The sequence below is a fragment of the Sturnira hondurensis genome, unplaced genomic scaffold (genome assembly GCF_014824575.4).
Source record: "Sturnira hondurensis isolate 20B ecotype Veracruz unplaced genomic scaffold, ASM1482457v3 Scaffold0007401, whole genome shotgun sequence".
NCBI classification, from domain to species: Eukaryota; Metazoa; Chordata; class Mammalia; order Chiroptera; family Phyllostomidae; genus Sturnira; species Sturnira hondurensis.
The window spans coordinates 5507498-5529825 of NW_028080032.1; the positions used below are offsets into that span (position 1 = coordinate 5507498).

At 45.1% G+C, this 22328-nt stretch overlaps 1 protein-coding gene and 1 long non-coding RNA gene across 4 annotated transcripts in view; one reads left to right on the forward strand and one right to left on the reverse strand.

The window, feature by feature from the left end:
- Positions 1 to 11954: 11954 nt before the first annotated feature.
- LOC118990875 (uncharacterized) lies at positions 11955 to 13944 on the reverse strand. The gene is made up of 3 exons (XR_005067305.1): positions 13822 to 13944; positions 13021 to 13370; positions 11955 to 12694 (listed from the first exon to the last, which is right to left on the reverse strand). It is a non-coding gene; the product is annotated as an uncharacterized LOC118990875 (long non-coding RNA).
- FERMT1 (FERM domain containing kindlin 1) overlaps positions 13158 to 22328 on the forward strand; it is a 38956-nt gene continuing 29785 nt past the window's right edge. Inside the window, exons 1-4 of one of the 3 annotated variants that reach the window (XM_037051671.1) lie at positions 13158 to 13245; positions 16541 to 16708; positions 18096 to 18329; positions 21700 to 21846. In XM_037051671.1, coding sequence (XP_036907566.1) covers positions 16558 to 16708; positions 18096 to 18329; positions 21700 to 21846 — 532 coding nt within the window. In that variant the 5' untranslated portion in view covers positions 13158 to 13245; positions 16541 to 16557. Of the gene's footprint in view, positions 13246 to 16537; positions 16709 to 18095; positions 18330 to 21699; positions 21847 to 22328 lie in introns of those variants that run through there. The other 2 variants (XM_037051670.1, XM_037051674.1) reach the window with 2 other exon arrangements.

Below are 22328 nucleotides of genomic sequence, written 5' to 3' on the forward strand. Positions count from 1 at the left end.
TAAAGCAAAGATTTTGATAGTTTATAAAGGAAAGTCTGCCCTCTAACTTTAAAAATGGGCATATTTGTGTTCTGAATCTAAAGAACTCAAACCATGTTGGGGGGAGAATAGGAGGAAATGAGGGATACAAGATTTGCAAGCATGACAATGGTGACATCTAGTGGCAACTCTGTGATAAAGCAGCTCAGGTTTCTACCAGGAAATGTTGCGGGTAGAAAAGCACAGACAACCACACTAATTAAACATTCACTGAGCACCTATTAAAGATTAACACCTCCATAGTCCCAGGGGGCAGCCCACGCATGTTCTTTTCCTTCCAATGGCTCCATCTCACACCATAATGGTCTCATGAGTACACATCCCAGCCAAGTCCCAGATACTGAATAGGTAAAGAAAATGATTCGGATTACTCCTATCAGTCCTAAAACAGACTGACCGGAGATGCAGTGCCAAAGTAAAAGTCCATGCAAGTAGATGACCAAATCTAGGCAAGGAATATGTGTCCATTTTTTCCATGTCTCAATAATGTAGACAAAGTAAAAACATGTGCTCTGCTGCAGGTTGTGATATTGGAGACCTGGAGGTGGGGTCCTCCAATTCCCCACAAACCACTCCCACGCTCTCTCCCACACGGATCACTCCCTTTCCTTCCTCTAACATACCCAAGTGCCTTAAAGGCAGCACAAGGACCATGAGAGAACAAGGGGAGGGGAAGAAGTGAGATCCCTGGCCACCCCTCGGACCTCAGGTGCACAAACCTGGGGTGGGTCTGCCCTGCGGAGGAAGGGCAGTACCGGACATTGTTCTCCTCTGTCCTGCGATCCTACAGCTGGAAACCCACTGGAACCAGGGTGGTCAGAACCGAGTGACTGGAGAAAACACCCATGCATTCCAGAAACAGGCTTGGCTCCACTTGGCAGGGAATTCTGACTCTCTGGTACTCAACATAAGGTCTAGCTGGGCTCCAGGTGGATACTCCTCTAAGCCCCATGGACTCCTCAGCCAGTGGGGTGGACATGCCAGGTGAGGGCCATTGTCATGACTGCAGCAACTGTTTAAACATTTCTGGACCACATTTTGAGTAACAAGGCTGCAGGAGACCTGGCTTTTGTCTGCTCAGCATCCTTTGCTTCTGGTTTTGAAGAACCCCTCCCACTTCCATTCCATAAGGAATCCTCCTCAGTCCCTGTGATTTACCTGGGGGTGGTTCCACTCTGTCCCAAGCCAGGCTGGTGGGAAGCCCTCCCAGGACATTGTCAGAACTATTCAGCATTTCCAGTGAGCATGGTGACAGTCCTCCTTTTCCCCATGTTGAATCAGCCTGAAGGTGATGCCATCACAGAGCAAAACAGCCAAGAGAGTGAGAAAAAGGGCAGCCATGCCTCTAGACTTCTCAGTTGTGACCAACAAACCCCTTTCTCCCTGAGCTACTTTGAAATGGGTCTCTTTGCTGCAATGAACATTCTTCCTGTTGTTTCTCTTCATGCAAACGGAAGATACAGACAGCAAATGATTTCCAAATGGAGACATGGGAGCCTTCCCCACCCCGTGATCAGCAGGAAGCCTCCTGCATTGAAACCCACAGCTCCCGCGCCCAGGACCTCCCATTTGGAACTATTCATTTACAGCAACATTCATAATACCACTTACAAAGCATTTTCCAATTGCAAAGCCTCAATAATGACAGATTAGATCCCTCCCTCCACCAGCCCAGTGGGAGAAAGGAGGTGTGGGAGAGGGGATCATTTAAAATACTTTTGAAAAATTAATCATTTGTAATTTGTTGACAAAACTTGTACTTGATGAAAAGCAACAGTTCCATACTCTGCCCCTTGCTATTCAGCGTCCTGTTCCCCAGAGGCAACCATTTCTAATTCTTTCAGCTCTTTCTTCTGGTTGTTAATGCAGGAGATCTGCCCGGAGAAAGTCCAGCCATTGTTAATAGAAGGAGAATGGTTTGCGCGACATCGATGTAACCTGGCAGCCAAGGAGAGTGGACTGGAATGTGCATGTGTGAACCATGATGACTTCACTGCACTAGTCAGCGGGGGCAGTAGATGCCGTTGAGTGAGCATGTGTACTGTGTGGCCGTCACATTCAAAATGACTGAGCAAGCAGAGCCATGAATCTGCATCGGATTTTGCATTAAGCTTCAACATTCCTCCGTGGAAACTCTTCAGATGGTTAAGAGGCCTGCAGCTATGAGCAACGGGTGATTGGCAGCTTCATCACAACAACGCACCTGCTCGTGCATCACATCTCCCATAGAGTGTTTTGGTGAAACATCAATTCACCCAGATGACTCAGCCCCCCTACAGCCCTGATTTGGAGCCTTGCAACTTTTGGCTTTTCCCAAAACTAAAATCACCTTTGAAAGGAAAGAAATTCCAGACTATCAATGAGATTCAGGAAAATACGACAGGGTAGCTGACGGCAGTTGGGAGAACTGTGCGAAGTCCCAAGGTACCTACTTTGAAGAAGGACTGAGGCATCACTGTCCTGTGTGCAATGTTTCTTGTATCTTCTTGTGGGGGCAACTTTGCCAGCAAGTCCTCCCATCTCCCATGGATGAAAGTAACACAACCAAGACATGATCTGCTTGGGGAGGAGAGGTGGCCAATCTCTGAGGAGAAAGGCCCAGAGCCCCTTCCTCTACAGCTTTTATTGGGTTGTAATACACAGGAATACAGGGCAGCAAGAATCAAACAGCAGTAACATTTCAAAGAAGCCTGAGGGCTTAGTCTGAGTCAGAGTCTGTCAGAAACTTTGAGAGACATACTCATTTCCTGCTCAGACCTGTAATGTATGAATGAAAACACTCCTAGCAAAGCAGGTTTCACAGGACTTTTAGGAATTCTTTCTTATGCCTGATCACCCCAGATCCCCCGCTAGCAAGGCAAAGAGCTGCACCACCTCCCCCATCACAGGTTTTCAGGCTTCAGTGGATTCCAGCCAGGATGTGCTTTGCCCTGAGGACATGGGGACTCGGGCTATGACAGAATAGCTGGGGGGGTGAGGGTCCATCACTCCCTCTTTGTTGCAGCCCCCAGAGTCCTTCCATGAAGGTCTCCCAAGTGATCATGTTTGGCTTAGGTTGCCCCCCTCTAAGGGGTCTTACCTGTCATCGACTATCCAACCTTGCACTGGGGGCAGGGGAGTAAGCAGAGACAAGCTTTGCCTTCCGGAGGTCGCCCACTCAGCCTTAGCCATGGGAGGCAGTTACAATTCCTGAAGCCAGGCAGAGCAGTTCCCAACATCTTCTCTGATAAATGTCTCTGTTTTTCATAGTGCATGGCCAGGTACCTTCTGGACTAACTGCTGTGTATATCTCCATGGTGTCAAGCCTTGGTAATCAGAGATTCCCTATTTGTGAATTCCCCTACTAGCTAAAATTTATTTGGAACTACAAAATCAATACTCATAGCACTCTTGTGGTGGGCAGCAAAAAACCTGGGTCGCCTCTGGCATGCTCGTGCCCAGCTCCTGAGGTGGGACAACACTCTGCCTTCTTGCTCCGGCTCTCACAGAGATGACCAGAAGAAGGAGGTCAGTGGGCAGTGCCACGTGGCCAGCAGTCTGAATCCCAGCTCTGGCACCATTAATCAGAATAGTTCTGTCCTCAGGTGAGCCCGTGGCTCTTCTGAAGCCAGAAAACACTTCTGAACCTCGGAAAACTGGGAAATATAGAATCTACCAAGTGAGTTGTTTTAGACTTCAGATTGTAACGTATGTGAGATGTATGTGTGGGCGTACATGTTTCCCCAAGGAGCAGTGTCCACGGCAGCTTCATGGGACACACTCCCATGAATAATGAGAACTGATTGCACATAACGTGTCTCCACTGCTAATTCTTAATTTACCAGTTTAGATATCACATGTGGACTTCCAGCTATAACAGATGACTTACACGATTTACACCTCCTAATACAGGCATATCTACAGTAACCTTTATTTTACTTCTCCTGGTTATTTTTGTTACTTCAAATAGTATGCCCCCCCCTTGATTACTCATTTATTTACTCGACCTCTTGGCACCTCATATTGCAAGACGAGGCTCTTAGGGGCCCCTAACTTTTGCCTTCACCTTTTCTCCCTTTCTTCCACCCCAAATTCTGCCACTGTACCTTGGTTTTTGTACTTGACTAAAGGGGTTCTTTTCCATAACCAGTTCTCTGATTCTACGACATCAACTGGGTGTCCTCCAATTCAATTCACTTCGGTTCTGACTCTACCTACCTGGAGTCAGCAACAGACCCCACAGGTTTAAGAACTCGGCCCCACAGACCATCCTCACGTCAGGTGCCAGCCGCAAGAAGTAGGTCCCCTGGTCACCCAAACTCCTGCCCTACTTGGCTACAAAGTCAGGAGTTCCCACCACCCCACTCTCCCAAGGCTCAATAATTTGCTCAAACAGCTGACAGAACTCAGGAAAGTGTTCTAGTTACTCTATCACTTAATTATAAAGGATACGAATGCACAGGCAGGTGACGAGGTTCCTAGGGTGAGGTGCAGAAAGGTCCCAAGTGCAGGACCCGCTATCCCCTTGGAGATGGGGTGCACCATCCTCCTGGCACAGAGACGTGTTCACCAATTCAGAAGCTCTCCAAAACCCATTGTTCAAGGGTTTTTATGGGGGTATCGTTCCGAGGGCATGATCGTGGAAGTTAGTGATTAACTCAGTCTCTGGCCTCTCTCACCGCCCTGGAGAAGAGGGCGCGGTGCCGAAAGCTCCAGGGTTTTACTCAGGGCCCAGTCTTCCTGGAGACCAGCCCCCAGCCTGCCAAGTCACCACATTAGAACAAAAGACACTCCTGTCACCCTCGCCACTCAGGAAATGAAAGGGTTTTAGGAGCTCTGTACCAGGAACCAGGAGAAGACAAACGTCTTTCCTATTATTCCACATCCACAGCGTTTGTATTCTGTTTCATGACCATCATTAGTCTAATTTGCTTTGGTTACCAATTAATTTTTGAACTTGTTATATTTTCTTTTTTTATGCCCGCTTGCTTTGCAGAATTTTCTTTTCTTTTTTTTTAAGATTTTCTTTATTTATCTTTTAGAGGGGGGAAAAAGGAGAGAGGGAGAGAAATATCAATGTATGGTTGCCTCTCATGTGTCCCCTGCTGGGAACTGGCCTGCAACCCAGGCATGTGCCCTGACTGGGAGTCGAACTGCGATGGTCTGGTTCGCAGGCCCGCACTCAATCCACTGAGCTACACCAGCCAGGGCGCTTTACAGAATTTTCTGACTTTACTTTTTCTTGCACTATTTTCCTTTACCATATCCCAAATCCTTTTCCAAGCTTCTCATAACATTAGGTATCCTGAGGTCCCTTTGGCCCAGGGGACTCCTCCCTGGGCTCTCAATTCTCTGACTCCACCTTTCTGTCTGCATTGGATCCACTGCTTTCCACATCCTAGGTTTCCCTGTCTCGACTCACTCTCTTCTTTTCTAGAGCTCATCATGGTGAGTGTTTCTGTGATGGGATATGCAAGAATTAAATTTCTGAGTCCTTGCATGTCTGCAAATGTCTTCATTGATAGTCTTGCTGGGTACAGAATATCAATTTGGGATCCTTTGTAGAAACCTTTTTCTTTTTCTTGATAAAGGTGTCGGGTTTGTTATTTTTCTATGGCAATCTGACATTTGAAAACACTATACTGTGGTGTGGCTATTTCTTATTAATTCAATGAATATAAATAACTCTTTAGACTGGAGATTCATGTTTCTCATCTGTACGTGGTGTATCATACTATTTCTGTGACAGTTTATTACACTCTATTTTTGCTCCTCTCTTATACTGATCTTCTAATTTTCTTATCTTTTTAACTCATTTTTTTCTGTGTTAAATTTTGTCATGTCAATTATATCTCAATAACACTAGAAAAACAATAGCCCTGGCTAGTGTGGCTCAGTGGACTGAGCACCAGCCTGCGAACCAAAAGGTCATCAGTTCAATTCCCAGTCAGGGCACATGCCCAGGTTGTGGGCCAGGTCCCCAGTTGGGGGCATGTGAGAGGCAACCGATTGGTGTTTCTCTCACGTGTCAATGTTTCTCTCTTTTCTTTCTCTCTCCCTTCCCCTCTCTCTAAAAGTAAATAAATAAAATCTTTTTTAAAAACTGGAAAAAATAAATTGAATAACTTTTCCTCTCTCATATAGTGGAGGATTTCTTCAAGTACTTGACAATGAGGAGTTACTGTTCTTTTTATTTCATTCGTTTGGGAGCTCAGTGTCCAAGGTTCCACTGGTAAACTTTGCTTTGCAGAAACTGGGTGAGGAGTTGGCTTTTATATAAAAGTTGCCTTTTCAAAGTAGACATTTAACTCCCACAGAGCAGAACCCTCTGAATTATAGCCAGCTGGGTCGAGACCTGGCCACCAGGCTCTCGCCCTAAATGTGATGGTCGGGGGGGGGGGGGGGTTGCATTCTGTGTCAAGACTCTGTGCACTCCTTCCTTTCTGACAACACACCTCATTTCCGCTGCCTGACGTACGGGGCATTTCCAAGTCCCGAGTTTCTCTGAGAACACTCTGGAGAGCCTCAGTTACATCCCCATTTTCACACGCTCCTGGACTATGAATTTCACTGCCTTGCTTTATTACTAACCACTCCTTGATCAATTTTCTATCTTCTAGAAAATTCTTGAAATCTCTTACTGGCTAACGGCCTTTTTCCTGTTACCTTTGTCATTGTGGGTGTATACCCTCTTATTCCTACACTCTTATTTAGGGACTCGATTAGAGAGAAGAGATAAATATGAAGAGCAGGTCAATCATCTTTAACCAAAAACCAATAAACTATGTTAGACTGAGAAAAATAGAGGAATACAAACATTCTCACCCTCAGCATTCTGGATTTGTCAAAATCACACCTGCTACTATCATAATAGTCTGTCCTGAATAGCTGGTGTTTATTGAGCACCTATTAGAAATCATTCCAGTGGTTCTCAGGGCACCCTAAACCTGCATGGGGTTTAGGAGGAACTCACCGTGACACGTTCTTTTTTCCTCCTAACCTGGGTTCAGCAAGGGGACAGTTCCTCTCCTTCTTTTATCCCTTACCTGAGAGCAAGAGAGGCGGGCAGGTGAGCACAGTTCTACCTCCCTCGGATGACAGGCAACACTATAGGAGTGCCGAATCCCTCCTCTTTCCCAGAGGACACCCCCACTGTTTCTCTTGTGTTTATTACTCTAGTGTGTACTGAACATTTACCATGCGTCAGGCTCTGTGCTCAGTGCTTTACAAACATTGTCTCATTTCACAGGACCTTACGAGGTGGGTACTGTTACTCCCACTTTACAGAAGCAGAAACCGAGGCGCACAGAACTCGAGAAACTACAGCACACCCAAGCACATGGCCCTGACCTATTGTCAGCAGTGCCAGCGGGTGAACAGATTCCTTCATCTCCAAAACTTGAAACGCATTATGAAGTCACTGCCAGGGGTAAGAATACTGGACACAGTTCCCAAACCCTCACCCAGTTTGAAAACTCTGAGGTATAAGAACCATCCGCTGTACGCGGTCCTCCTTCCCTCAGCTCGCTGCAAGGTCACGCTGGCTCCAGGGCCCCGACTCTCCTTACCCTCTGGCAACTTGCTTCAGGGTTAGAACTTGCTCCTGTCCTCCTCTTCCCCCCGCCCCCACTCCTTCTCATCCTCCTGTTTCAAATAATTTTAGACTTATAGAAAAATTGCAAAAATAGCACACAGAGAACCTACACCCAGCTTCCTGTTTTTGACATCATGCATAGCCACAGTACAATTAGAGAAACCAGGAAATTAGTGTTCACACTATTCATCAATCTACTGCCCTATTCAAATTTCACAGGCTTTCCCACTGAAGTCCTTTCTTTGTGCTAGTATCCAATCCAGGATGTCACATGGCATTTAGTTGTCATCTCTCTAGTCTCCTCTGATCTGAGACAGTTCCTCAGTTTGTCTATCTCATGTCCTTGACAATTCCGAAGAGTATTAGCAATTTACTTTGTAGACTCCTCCAGCTTGGGTTTGCCCAACATCTTCTTACGATCAAATCCAGGTTACGCATTTGGGGCGGGACCATCATGGCAGCGACAGTACCGCCCTTCTCGGGGCCTCGTAGCAGCAGCCGTGTGAGGTCACAGTGCATTATTGCAAATGACGTTCATTTTGATCACTTGGTAAAGGTGTCATCTGCATTTTTCTCCACCCCTAATGGTACTAACTTGAATTGACAGATACTTTGCAGGAGACACTTTGAGACTACGAATATCTCATTTCTCATCATATTTTTACTCACTATTTTCAAACTCCGTTATCCGTCCGTGACTCTTGCCTACAATTACTAGATGGAAACTTCAAGTTCATCCTGTCTCCCCATCTCACTCACTTTCAGATTCAAGTCATGCCCAGTGTCTCTGAGTGACCAAGTCTAAGAGGAAGGCTCGTGTCCTAGCTACGGGAGATCTTAAGAATTTGAGTTCCTGAGATCTTGGGGCTTTGATTTATACACTTGGATAATAACACATGGACTTCTACAAAGACAAAGAGGACTTTCCCAGGATGGTGGGCAGCCATGAATAGGGCTGGTACCCCCTACAACCACCAAGATATTTTAAAGAGAGAAAAGCAAAGTGCGGGACAATATGTATAGACTATTATCAATTGCATCAAAATCAAAATTGTTCGCCTGTATGCATTAACTATCTCTGGAAGTTTCTAGAGGAAACTAGTCGTTGCCTAGTTTTTTTTCTTGTTTTCTAGGAAACTAGCAGTTTTCTCCAGAGAAGGAAACTTTATCATCAGGAGAGGTAGAAGACTTAATTATCAGTGTATGTCGTGTATCAGGCATTATTACCCTGTGTACCCTTGGGCTGAGATGGACGCAAAGGAAGGAAGAGGAGAAAGGAAAAGTGGGAGGGAGGGACCATCCTTTCCGCTCCTTTCATTCTCTGCAGTGACTCGAGCACCTGAGCACCGTGGCCTCCAGCAAGGCCTTCTTCCTTTGCTTTGCTCTCCCTCGCCCTTCTTCATCTACTGTGGATAGATCAGGACACACCCTTACACGCAGAAAATTCTAGAACTTGCCTGGGCATAGAAAGTGCTCGTTATCCACCCAGCTGAAAAGGAGGGTGTAGCTGTAATAAGCACATTCTGCTGCTTTGCCCTAAACAGACCACGTTCTCCATAAACCCGAATGTTGCCATCTCTTAGTTGCCAGACTTTTAGCATATTTATAAGACACACGCTCAATTTAAAAACTTATTGGGTAGCTCACTGTTTTGTCAAATAACAACACCAATTACGGAAAAACGCCACCCTGTGTCTTCTCTCCCAGCAGCTTTTTCATTCTTTCTAATATGGAACTGTTTTAATTCTGAGGTCTCATCCAGGGAAAGCGGGAAGGTGCTAGATAGAGGGAGAAAGTCGCTTGTGTTTAACAAGCTAAAGTAACCAGGACTCTCAAAACCCTAGTTCGTCTGCTCATCTGTTCCCTTTCTGTTTAGTGAACAGAGAACATGGCCACAGCTCTCGCCCAGCCGAGCTACTCACATCCCAGATGGTCGCGCAGAGAGGGTGGGCTTCTCTTTCCAGGATACTAATTATCATGTCAGTTTTTCAGTATATGGGTATCTGATATTAATTATCACTTTAGTACTAGCCCATTGAACATGTAAAACGTGCAGGTCAAGAGATACAGCTCCTCTTTATCCTCCGCCTCTGTGAGCTGAAGCACAAGAACTATCTGCTAACTATAAACTATCCTAAAACCCTTTTCCAGAGACTATAGGCAACTATGGAGCTCTTAGCCAAGGCTTCAAATTCCGTCTCAAAAATCAGCTCCTTCCTGAAGACTTTTGTCACACTCCCACCGCCCTGCACACCTGGCAGAGAGAACCGGACACCCACCTCTGAATTCCTTAGCACCAGAGTTATGATCTGAAGATAAAGTCTGTGCCCAGCTGGCCTGAAAGTTTTTGGCACATAATGCGGTGTCTATTTCAGTGACACAAATGCTGAATGAATAAATAAGCTGATCCATTGCTTGACTTATACATGTCGATGCATTAAATAACTGACTCAAAGTGTTGATTCTACTTGCTTTTGAAGAGAAAGGGTGATTACTGCCTGTTTCTATATGCATAAAATGTTGAAGTCCAGAATACACTTTTGAATCCACTTCTAACCCAGGACCTTAGGAAATGGATGGGCTGGACCTGTTTTTCAGGTAGTAATTAAAAAAATGAAACATAACAAATCCAAGGACACATAATATGGGTGAAACTCAAAAACATAACTTTCAACAAAAGAACCCAGACACAAAATAATACATATCATCTGATTCCATTTATGTTACCGAACAAGGGTCCGAGGGGGGGGCAATACTTGACCCATCCAGGGATGTCAAAAACTGCTTCAGAAAACAGAGACCCCTCCCAAGGACGGTATACTAATATCTATTGGGCTCTTCTGTCCACCGCCAATTGGAAAGACATCTCTCAATGCCAGAGATTTGTGAAAAGGAAACAAAATGTTCATTTAATGCTATTCAGGCCTAATGCCTTCCTTAAAATATCAAAGTCTTTAAGGGTATACACCGAAACACACCCACACACAGCATTCCCTTCTCCCACTGTCCCAACTCCGGGTACCATAAATCAGGAAAAGAGCACATGTCCGTTTTTCAGGTTGCTGGCACTGTGAGCTGTGTCGCCTGCCTGTCCAGGCAGGATCTCCAATTAATCCAAAGTCATGCGGTACCTTCCAATGGCAAGAGTTCTTTGTACCAAGTTCCAGTCAAAGTCTCTCCCGCTTTCCAGGCCACTCGGCCAAAGGGAGCACCTGGGAGCCGCGTGGGCCTCTTCTACCAAAGCCACACTCCACCAAAAGCGTGCGTCTTTCTTCTTCACCTGGCCGCAGGGATCTCCATTCTGGCAAAGCTGCATGGCTCTCCCCCTCACCTGGCCAAGAGGGGGTCCTCACTCTGCTAAAGCCACATGGCTCTCCTGCAGGCACTATCTCTCAGAGAAGCAGCCCCCATTCCAGCCTGGGCAGCTGCCACTCCCTTCTCCCTGGCCCAAAACTTGGCCACAGCTATTTAACATATCTATGAAACCAGTTAAACATTATAGATATGTTAAATGACCATTCCAGAGGTTAGCTGCAAAACTGTTGCTATGCAAAACAGCTCTCAATGGCCCTGCTCCATTCGTCCCTTCCCCCAACTGACACCTGGGTGGGGTGAGGACATCTTAATAATATTTCCTCCAATATTCCTATACACTTTGAGTTCTGGACACCATTCCAAATCTTTTCTGGGCCCCCCCCTTGGCTGTACCCTGTATCATTTACACATGGCACAAAGATCGCCAAAACCATTCTAAGGAGTCAGAGGTCAAGACAGTGGTTACTCTCGGTGGGGGATGGTAGTAACTGGAAGGGGACCTAGGGTAGGTACTTCTGGGGACCGGTATTGTCCTGCTTCTTGATCTGGACACTCAGTACACAGTTCGTCAAAATGTATCAGCTTTATATGCATGATCTGTGTTCTTTCATAAATAAATATATATAACAACAGTATAATACATGTGCATATGTTTGTGTGTATATATGTGTGTATATATACACACATATATACATACACACACACTATTTCAATTAAATCTTTCTTAAAAATCTAGGACACGCAAACGCTTAAAAAGTTAAATTCTTTGGCACAATCCAGATAGTTTCAACTAAAATAAGAAACCAATTCGGTGTAAATACAGTTGTTACTACTTCAAGATCACACACAAGATTTTTGAAGACAGCCTGTGTCCCATTCAGCCATGAGCAGACTCCAGAAAGCAAACCTTCAGGCTCTTTACGCTCAAGATAAGGCATATTTGTTCCATGGGTGTTGGCCTGGACGGAAGTGGGGTCAGAGGACATTTTCCCCATTCTCAGAGTTGACAAACTACCAAATTAGGAAATTCAGTTTCAAGTTTTTAATTATGGTTTAACTATAACATCCCATACTCGCTGACAATTATTAAATGACCTTGTGAAATTAAATTTAAAATACTTTCAAAACCACAATAATGGCTAAATATGGTGATGTTCAAGAAAAACCAAGGATTCCAATTCTAAATTTCATAAAATGTTAAATTTGTATTTAAGTTATTGTAAGCTTTAGGTACTTGATGTAAATGGCTAAAGCCTGTATTATATTCCATGAAATTCCGTCATGGAATGGAGGTTGACCCATCCCTCCACCCATTTTACAGGTGGGGGAACTGTAATTTTCATGTATATTTTATAACTACTGTATCCTCTGAACTCGGCTGAAGGCCTGCCATGAAATAAACACTCCACAAATGTGTGTAACGTGAACGAAGCGGTGTAAATTCCCCGAGATCACCCACCCTGCCCGCTGCCTTTGGACTGAATCCGACAGGAAAGTGCGGGATGGCGGGGGGGTGAATCTGCAGTGAGCCACTCCAGACTTCCGCACAGGGCGTGTCCCTGGGCTGCCCCCGGGGTCTTCCTTTGTGCGTATTCTGGGCGCCTCACCCTCCTCGAGGGTTTACCTCACCCTCTTACTCAGAGATGAACCGCTTTTGTTTTTTCCACTTGGCAATCACAGGTCCTCTGGGCTCTTTAAGGAAGGCGGCCGTCCTAGCCTGGGGCCGGGAGTCTCCGGGCCTCCGCTGTCCCGGGCTGCTGGCCATATCTGGAGGGCAGGGGGAAGAAGCAGGACTTGAGTCACCTGGGCTCCTCGGGGGAGGGCCTCCGGGGACCGAGAAAACTGAATGTGCCTCAAGGGGGCGGGATGAGAGGTCGCAAGAGGGGAGCAGGGAGTGTGCCCCAGGTTCCGACCGCCCTCCGACCGCCTAGCAGCCCTTGGACCACCCTTTGACCTTAAAACGGCTGCGGAGCACGCCTCCGCCGCCGGAGCGAGACTCAGCAGGCCCGGCCCTGGGCGTGCCCTCGCCTGCCCAGCCGCGCGCCGGCCTCCGCGAAGCCTCTGCGGGCGGCGCAAGAGTGCGCCCCTCTCACCTCCTCTGGCCAGGGAGCCCGCGCCGCGCCTGGGCGGGAGGTCCCGGCACATCCTTGCCCGGCGTCCGTGCCTGCAACTACCCTTGCCTGCAACTGCCAGCTGAGCAGCCGCAGCCACCGTGCGCCCTCAGCACCCGCCCCGGACTCGACCTGGGTGGCCTCTAGGGGCGCAGCCCTCCACGTGCGGGTCTGCGAGGCTGCACACCACAAGCTCGGTGAAAGGAGGTAGGTGCCAAGGGACTAGAGCTAGAGGGGGCGGAAGATCGGCCGGGAGGGGAAGCCGTGGTGGGCTCGGCCGATTCCTGAGACCGCTGCCCCCTTCCTTTCTGCGGCCGCTTGCACTTCAATAGCTGTTGAGTGAAAAATAATGTCTTTGGCGTGCGACAACCTTCTCCAGCCCTGCGCTCCCCGCCGCGCAAAATACACTGTCCAGCCGCGGTTGCTGCCTTCATGGCTGTAAGGGGCAGGTTTACACCCATCCACCATACTCCTGGGGGACCCCGAACCCTGCAGAGCTGGCAAAAGGCAGGCCTTGAGAAACGCGCTCTTCTCTGGTCCCCAGGAAAAGCAAAGGGGGCTTCCCTTATCTATCAATCATCTGTCATCCATCTAATCAGTCTATCACCTACGGATCATCTGTGGTTCTTTCTGCGTAGTTTTCCGCCTGCCTTCCTTTTTCTTTTCCCGTCCCCCTCCCCCCACACTCCCGTATCCCGCCCCCGCCCCCACCCCCCGCATCTGGCTCGCTGGCCGACTTTCCTTCTTGCATTTTCTATAAAGGACAGGAAAAGGGGGCTTCACCCAAGGAAGGCATGTCTGCTGGTGCCTTTGCTTCTTGTTCTGGTCTCTAAGGTGCCCTTTCGCGGTTGAAGTTTGCTGCTCTACTCAACAAGCAACAGCTTGTTGCAGATGAGAAATTCAATCAAAAATAAAGGCGCAGAAAGATAGGGTAGGAATGTGGGGAAACCAGATTGTCTAATTTTAGCCTGGATTTCCTTGTAAGGGAGCCACCTTCTGTTGCCTGAGAAGTGTTTGGATTGCTCAGGTTAGGAAAAGAGGGAAGACCCTATGTCTGACGCTCCTGAAACAGGCAGTAAGGACTCACCTGTGAGGACACCTTATTTTCTTTATGTGCAAAACATTTTAAATAACTAAGCCTCAAATCACAGCAGTTTAGAAATCGTAAAGATCTTTAAGTCGAACAGCCCGATGCCTTTGTTAGGAGTTTGACTGAGAAGGTGGTATCTTTGTAGTTTCCTCACTGGGTAAGATTACATTAGTAGAAGTGCTTCGTAAAGGCTACCGAGAGTGTTAGCTTATGTGGTTTTAAGAGTATTATTTCATTTTGGTGTCGCAGCAGTATCAAGGATGTGTCCCAGTGTGGTGCTTACGAGTTTAAAGTCAGAAAGACCTGGACTTCTGTCTGGGCTGTACTCTATACCTGGCTGTGTGATTTCCAGCAAGTTGCCTATCCTCTCTAAATCTGAGTTTCCTCCTTTTTAAATGGAATTGCTGAGAGGATGGAGACAGCACAGGAACAGTAGTTAACGCCCAATAAGAACACATCACCCAATAAGTATATAATAAACAATACTTGAGGCTGATGATGATTTGAACAGTTAAGTCCAATATATTCATTTCGGGGCACTGCCTGAACAAGGGGTCTCCTTGTGCACATATGTGCATGGGAAGAAGAAGCATTATATCACTGGTATCCTTCAGGTTATAAAAACATTACGAGCTACTTCTGAACCTTTGAATTGATTCAAACAAATGAAATCTGTCCTGTGCCTCTTCAGATTTGCATATTTGTCTGTTTTGTGTATTTCAAGATACTCTGAGGCTTACCGTTATGAACAGTTTCAAATGAACACAAAGCTGGTGTGAATCCTGGTGGGTTAATTATTGCTTATTATTAAAAATAGTGTCCCTCAGATGTCACTACGGGTCCCTGGCATAATCTTGGTTTGGGTAGGTTGTAGGGAGGAACTGAGCCCTGGAGCTAAGGTTTCACTGGGCTGTTTCAACTCACAAGTGTAAGTTATGGACTAGCATGGCCTGGAGCTATTGATGGATGGTGGGTCTCTACCTCCACAGAGACTTGCGCAATAGAACCTGAATGTCACTTTGATCAGCCCTTTCTTAGGTTTGAGGACACTGATGTTTCTTAAAAATGCGCCTTATGAAAACATGGATTTCTCGTAAGCTGTCAAGTGGAAGGAGATTTGCTATCACTTAAACAGCCGATTTTATTTTAAATCTTTAAATAGCCAGGAGAGAGGTATTATCATTTGCTTTCTGTTTAAAAGTAACAGAGAGCTGATATTTTATTGGGTTGGCTAAAAAATGCGTATGGTTTTTTCCACAAAATAAAAGACACATGTTTCATTTTCACCAACAACTTTATTGATTTGGATATTTTGAGTGTATCTCCCACATGGTGTAACATTGATTGTTCTCAATGTCTGGATTTGATCGCTGTCAACTTCAGCTGGCCTCCCTGACTGTGGAGCCTCATCCAGCAGGAGATCTCTAACACTAAACTTCACCAACCACTTCTGACGTCTTCAGTCAGTCACAGCACCTTCTCCATACACTGTACAAATTTTTTTTTGTGCATTTCAGTTGAGTTTTTACCTTTAGTAAAATAATAAATGTTGGCATAATATGCCAAAAATGTTGCAAATTTTCTTTCATCTTCAGTATCAAAATGGCTACACAAAAATTCACCAATTTTGATGTGCTTCTAAATGCACACTGATATGACAGTTCTCACAGTAAAATCGAACAAAATTGCTTCGAATGAAGTTAAAGACAACAAAGCACTCCTAGAGCCATTGCACAGAGAAAACCAAACGAACTTTTTGGCCAACCCTTAAGTTCGGCCAGGTTTGGGTTCCGGTGTCCCTATTACCCACTATTTCCATTCTGATACTGCTTAGCTGAAATAGACACTATTTTGCTATATGTTTAGTTTTTTAAATTTTTATACCAGAATATGTCATTAACATTTATAGGAAGAATATAATAATATATATGTATTAGAGATAAAGAATGTAATGACATCCTTTTTAAGATCAACTCTATTGAGATATACTTTGCATGCATCCAATGTTACACTTAAAATCTGTTTTATTGTAGGAGAATTATACTTCAGTAAAGTTGATTTTTAAAAGATACCATTAAAGATTGCTATGATTTGTTGCCTGTTGCTAGAATAGCTCAGAGAAGGTCGAGAAAAGTCAGTTGAGGGGGAAAATTGAAGATCAGTGCATTGGGCCGGCCTAGAAAAAAAATAGCCCAGTGGTCCTGGGAGAAAGAAAGGATACTTTTAGAAGGCTTGAGACCATTTGTGTAAGACCATTTTTATCTTTAAAATTAAGATGCTGAATTTAATATCTAGGGATCTGAGAACCCTATAGATTTTTTTCAAGAGGAAACTAAAAAACGGGGAAAAAACGCTTTGCTCTGCAGGGTCTCCTTCTCGTGTTTGATCTATGTCTGCCTTTTCACACAGCAGACACCTGATTGGCCACGATGCTGTCATCCAATGACTTTGCATCTGGCTCTTGGGAGCTCGTGGTCCAAGTGGACCATCCCAGTAAAGAGAAGGACAAAGACATCCCGCTGAGAGTGTCCGGAGACCTGCATATTGGCGGAGTGATGCTCAAGTTAGTAGAAAAGATGAGTAAGTTTCCGTTCTGTTACGGTGTCTCTGTGTCTGAAACCCTCTCTGTCGCGTCACTGCTGATCTAGGTGGTCCGACCACCGAAGTTTTTCTGACCTCTTATCTTGTAACGGCCCAGAGAGCAGGCACCCTCCCCACCAAGAAGAAGAGAAACAGGGGGCCCTGCAAGACCCTCAGACTGATCCTCCCCCAACAACCCTTGTAAAATCTTGAGTTGTCAGTGACCAGCTAAAGCTTTGCACTAGTTGAAAGGCCATATTTCCACAAGAAGGGGCTCATCCCACTGCTGACATCTAGGATGACCTTGGACTATGTCTAAGGTGTTGAACTACTGTGTCAATTGCCTGCTAATGCTTGTTTGCTGAGTGAATGAATCAGCTTGGTGCCGATGTGCCCTTTATCACTTCTTCATTCGCTGTGCCCCCTGTTTAAACAAAGAAAGACAGCTTTTCAGGCTCAGAGTTTCACATTAGGGGTCAACACAATCAACCTAGGATTTAATAATGTTCTATTTGCTTGCATTTATTTTTATCTTCTAAGGTCATAGATGTTGGCTTTCCATTGATACTAGTGAAATAAAGCGCTCCCCCCCCCTTTTTTATTGTTGTTCTAGTATGAAATAAAGCTTTTCTGAATCAAGTATTCATTAAAGTGTAATATACATACAGAAACTTACCATAAGGGTACAATTCGGTGGATTTTCAAGGTCACGTAACCACCACCCAGATCGGGAAATAGAACATTACCTTCTCCACGACCCGAGTCCCACACTGGACCCCTCCCCGTCACTGCCCCATCGAGGTCCCACTGTCCTGAATTCCAACACCACAGGAATAATTGTTTGGAACTGCATGTAAGTGGAATTATACAGAATATAATCTTGCGCATCTGCTTTCTTTCACTCAACATTGTGTCTGTGAGATTTATCCTTACTGAGATTTATAAATCTGTGAGACTTACAGTACTTCCATGTGGACTCTGCTTGGGAGCTGTGGATAGTCCCTTGTGATCTAGTATCTCACGGATACATTTCTATTAGAGAAATTATCTTGATTAAACAAAGCCACAGGCACCTGGCCTTTCCAGAAAGGACCATGGCACGAAGAGATTCAAGGAAGAGAACTTTAGCATTTCAATATGAACAAAATATGTATGTTTCTGTTCCTTCTGCAGAATCTAAGTGTCAGTGATGGTAAGGTTCAGTCTGAGCTCTGCCTGTCCCGCCTTAGAGACTTGAAGAGAAGCCCCAAATTGTTGAGCTCTGGGTTGTTGTTAAGAGGAGGCAGTGCTCTGAAGATCCATCATTTGTTTCAGTTTTTGGACACAGTGAAATTCCGTGGAATGCTGTCCCTCTCCTTGTACTTCCCTGTGTTTTCTGTTTTTGCAGAAATAGCTCAAGACTGGTCAGACTTTGCTCTGTGGTGGGAACAGAAGCGATGCTGGCTCTTGAAAACGCACTGGACCCTGGACAAATGTGGAGTCCAGGCCGACGCAAAGCTCCTCTTCACCCCTCAGCATAAAATGCTTCGCCTCCGCCTGCCAAACATGAAGACGGTGAGGTTGCGAGTCAGCTTCTCGGATGTGGTTTTCAAAGCCGTCAGTGATGTCTGCAAAACCCTGAGTGAGTGCCCTGGAGGGGCTCCCGTGCCCTTTGGACTTTTAGCAAAGGAGGGCAGGAAAATGCTGTGTGCTTTCTGCCCACCTCAAGCGGTTGGCTTTACAGAGTACTGCCCGGATTAGGGAGCACACTTTTTAAGCCCAGTTCTAGGGAGTTGAGCCATGTAAGTGCAGTTAAACCAAATGGGACATTATTGAGATATATCAGATTTATTTCCACAAAGCTTAAAACTATTTCAGCCCTGACTGGTGTGGCTCAGATGGCTAAGTGTCCTCCCGCAAAGTGAAAGGTCACCAGTTTGATTCCCCATCAGGGCACATGCCTGGGTTGCAGGTTCAGTCCCCAGTTGGAGTGGGTAGGAGAGGCAGTGGATCAATGTTTCTCTTCACACATCGATGTTTCTCTCCCTCTCTTTCTTCCTCCCTGCCCCCTCTCTAAGAATAAAAAAAATAAAATCTTTTAAAAAGTATTTCAAAAGAGATTTATAAACAGAAAAAACAAACCCATTATGATATTCACTTCTCTGAGCCATAGTAAGTCATCATTATATTTGAGACAAACAAAAGCAGAGTTCCATTAAATCATTTTTGCCGTGGAGCCGGTACGTCTTCATTGTCTCTGACAGACTGGTGCGGTGGTGCCTTCATTGCTTCACTGACACTTGGCTCCAGTGAGTTCATAGCCTTATCCGCAAAAATTCTTTATGGAGTTTACTTTAAGCAGAAAAGAACGCTTAGTAATGGATTGAAGCTAATTCTTACGGGCTGGTGTCCATGAGTTTAACAGCCATTAAAGATAGCATCGCCCAAACCATTTCTTTTTTGGGGACTTCTATAGTGGAGGAAACCCTGCATTGTGAAGGTACTTTTATTTTATATTTTTAGAAAATGTGTAGGTATATTCTTTGGTTCCAAGGCTAAGATTCAGCATCTGAACACAGTATATAATCATAGATAAGTGAGTGATCTCTCTCCCCCATTAAACTATAAACTGCTTGTTCACTCCTTCAGTAAATACGTATTGATTAGGCAAGCACTGTGGTGAATGCTAGGCATGTGTTAGTAATAAAAAATAGCCCAAGTCTTGTCCTTCCTTGAGCTTACATTCTAGCATCTAGAGACAGAAAATAAATAATAAATACAAACAATAATATGTTAAAAGGAGTGCCAGTATTGGACATTGGAGGCTGGTATGGTATTAAATAAGGCAAAGATAGAAACCATTTCTTAAGCACGCCCAGCACAATGCCTGGCACATATTAGCTGCTTAATAACTGTTGAGTGACAAATGAATGGAACCTACTATTATGGAATATAAGTTCCATAGTGTCCCTGATACATGGTGAACAAATGAAGAACACCAGTCACCTTGTTTTCAAATAATATTCTAATGAAGATTTGAAAAATATTTCTTTTTGGAGGGACTTAATAAATGATTAAATAACATCATGTACTGTACATACCGCAGAGGACTAAGAGCACACACCAGAGCTGGGAGCAAAAACCTGAGGTATAGAAATAAACAGAAGCAGCCCTGGGTGGTGTGGCTCAGTGGATTGAACACTGGCCTGCAAACCAAAGGGTCGCCAGTTCGATCCCCAGTCCGGGCACGTGCCTGGGTTGCAGGCCTGGTCCCCAGTCCAGGGCACACAAGGGGCAACCATACGTTGATGATTCTCTCCCTTTCTTTCCTCTTTCCTACCCCCTCTCCAAAAATAAATAAATAAAATGTTTTTTAAAAAAGAAAATAAACAAAAGCAGTCAGATGTTCTTCTCTGTTCCATATTTTATCTTCATGGGAGTTCTAAAAGGCTCAACCTGACATTTCTACTAATCGCTTTTTATATCTGATTAATTGGAGCTAGGTCAAATTTAGCAGTATGATGGGTTTTTTCCCTCAGAAAAAAACAAAAGACAAATCTTAGGCTTGGAAGTAGGGTTTTTGTTGTTGTTGTTGTTGTTGTTGTTGTTGTTTGGTGTTTTGTTTTATTTCTAATGCTTCCAACAGGACATTTTGATTCCTATGTAGGTTTCGTGTATAAATTAGGCATTTGAAATGGTCACGGGTGCATGCTGCAACCTGACAGTCAGATGCCCTCGATTACTGGGGAGAGAATCCAGCTGAACTACCAGCCTCAGTCTCAGCACAAAGCAGTGTTTGAACTGAGAAGGGGTGGGCCTATGGGATCAGTACACTGCCCTCCAGGACGGCTGCCCAGAGACCCTCCCGTCACATTCCTTGGCTTTTACCTGGGATCAGAGCAGCTCAGTGCGGTTAATGGTCTGGCAATGATACATACATTTGATTCATGGAGGGAAATGGAGATTCTCTTCTTGGAGTTCTCCAGAAGCAGACCCTGAGATAAGGAATCAAGTACAAATATCCATTTATTTCAGAGGCCATGCCTGAAACACTAAGGGGCTAAGCATGGGGACATGAGACTGGGCAGACGAGGCCACTGATAAGAGATTGTCCCCCATCAGGTCACACTTCGGGCACCTAGGAACTACTGGGAGACAGCGAAGACATACCTCTGAGCCATCCCACCCAAAGGGCTAGGGAGCTGGGGTGTTAATGCACCACTTACCAGTCACTGAGGGCTGCTCTTGGACAGCATTAATGCTCTGAACTTGTTTGGCCTGTCGCTTGGGTATCTGGGCAGTGTAGACCCTGGTATGCAGAGCGAGCCCTCAGGCGGAGAGATAAATGTCCTCGCTGCCAGGGGTCAGTCAAGTCAGAGTGCACGGAGATGGCAAGGGCCAAGAAGGGAGGGGCAGGGTGCCAGTGATGGCTGCCACAGGGAGGCAAGTAGCTACTGGGCACCATTTAAGAAAAATACTAAGGATCCTTGGTCCATTAAAGAAACCAGGTGGGATCCTTGGCTGTTCTTTGAAAAGGTAGAAAGAAAGAAAGAAAAAGAGGGGGTGGGGTGATAGGGAAGGCAGGAGGGAGAAAGAAAGGGAGGGAAGAAGGATGGGAGAAAAGGGAGCGGGGAGGGGAAATTAGCAGCAAGTAGGTGACAGCAGAAGAGCAGAATTCTGGTAGTGGTTTGAGGCTGGGTGATGAGCCCACGGAAGGGCCATTGTACTATTCCCTCTGTTTGGATATGTTTGAAACATCTCCACGATACATTAAAAAATGCTAGAATTTTACCAGACTGAGTCTCCCTCCACTATTTGAGCCCCACACTCCTCCATTGGGGGTGTCTCCGTCCCCCTTCTATTTCTTCAAAGAGGAATGCAATTTAGTTCCATTGACTTCTCAGGAATTTTATGAGAAACGGTTCCAAATGCCCAACGTGACTCTGCGTCTTAGAGGGAACTTTCTTCTTGCTTTTTAATGGTCTCTTTTCTTTGTTATATTTATTTATTAGATATTAGAAGGTCGGAAGAACTTTCCTTATTAAAGCCTTCTGGTGAATATTTTAAAAAGAAGAAGAAAAAAGACAAAAGTAATAAGGAGCCGATAGCTGAAGACGTTTTAAACCTGGAGTGTTCTCCAACAATTTCAGGGCCACCAGGTAAGACCCATGACAGGTACTCTGTTGTCTTAATTCATTCTTAAAGCTGAGAGTTTCTTAAATTTTTAAATCCAAGGAACTCCCCTCCCCTCCCCTCTTTAACACAAAGAAGAAGGACTAAAACTGCACAACTCCTATGAGGAGGAAAGGATATCCAAATAATTTTACAACTAACAGAACTTTTTTCAACAAGGTATGTTTTATAGCTCATTATTTTAATTGCATGCATTGTGTTCCCGATGAGTTAAAAACCTTAGTAGAACTTTCCGTGAATTTGAAAAGAAAAACAGAGTATTTGGATCGCTCAAATATACTTCTGTTCTCCTGGTTCTATCTTCATGTGACTCTTATGAATTCAATTTAAATTTTGCACTGGGCATGTAACAGGAGAACAGGTAAAAATTCTAGAAAGCCATCATCCTTTTTATGTAAAAATAGAAAAAGCTAGCTTGCTTGCAACATTTGATATACTTTCAGTATAC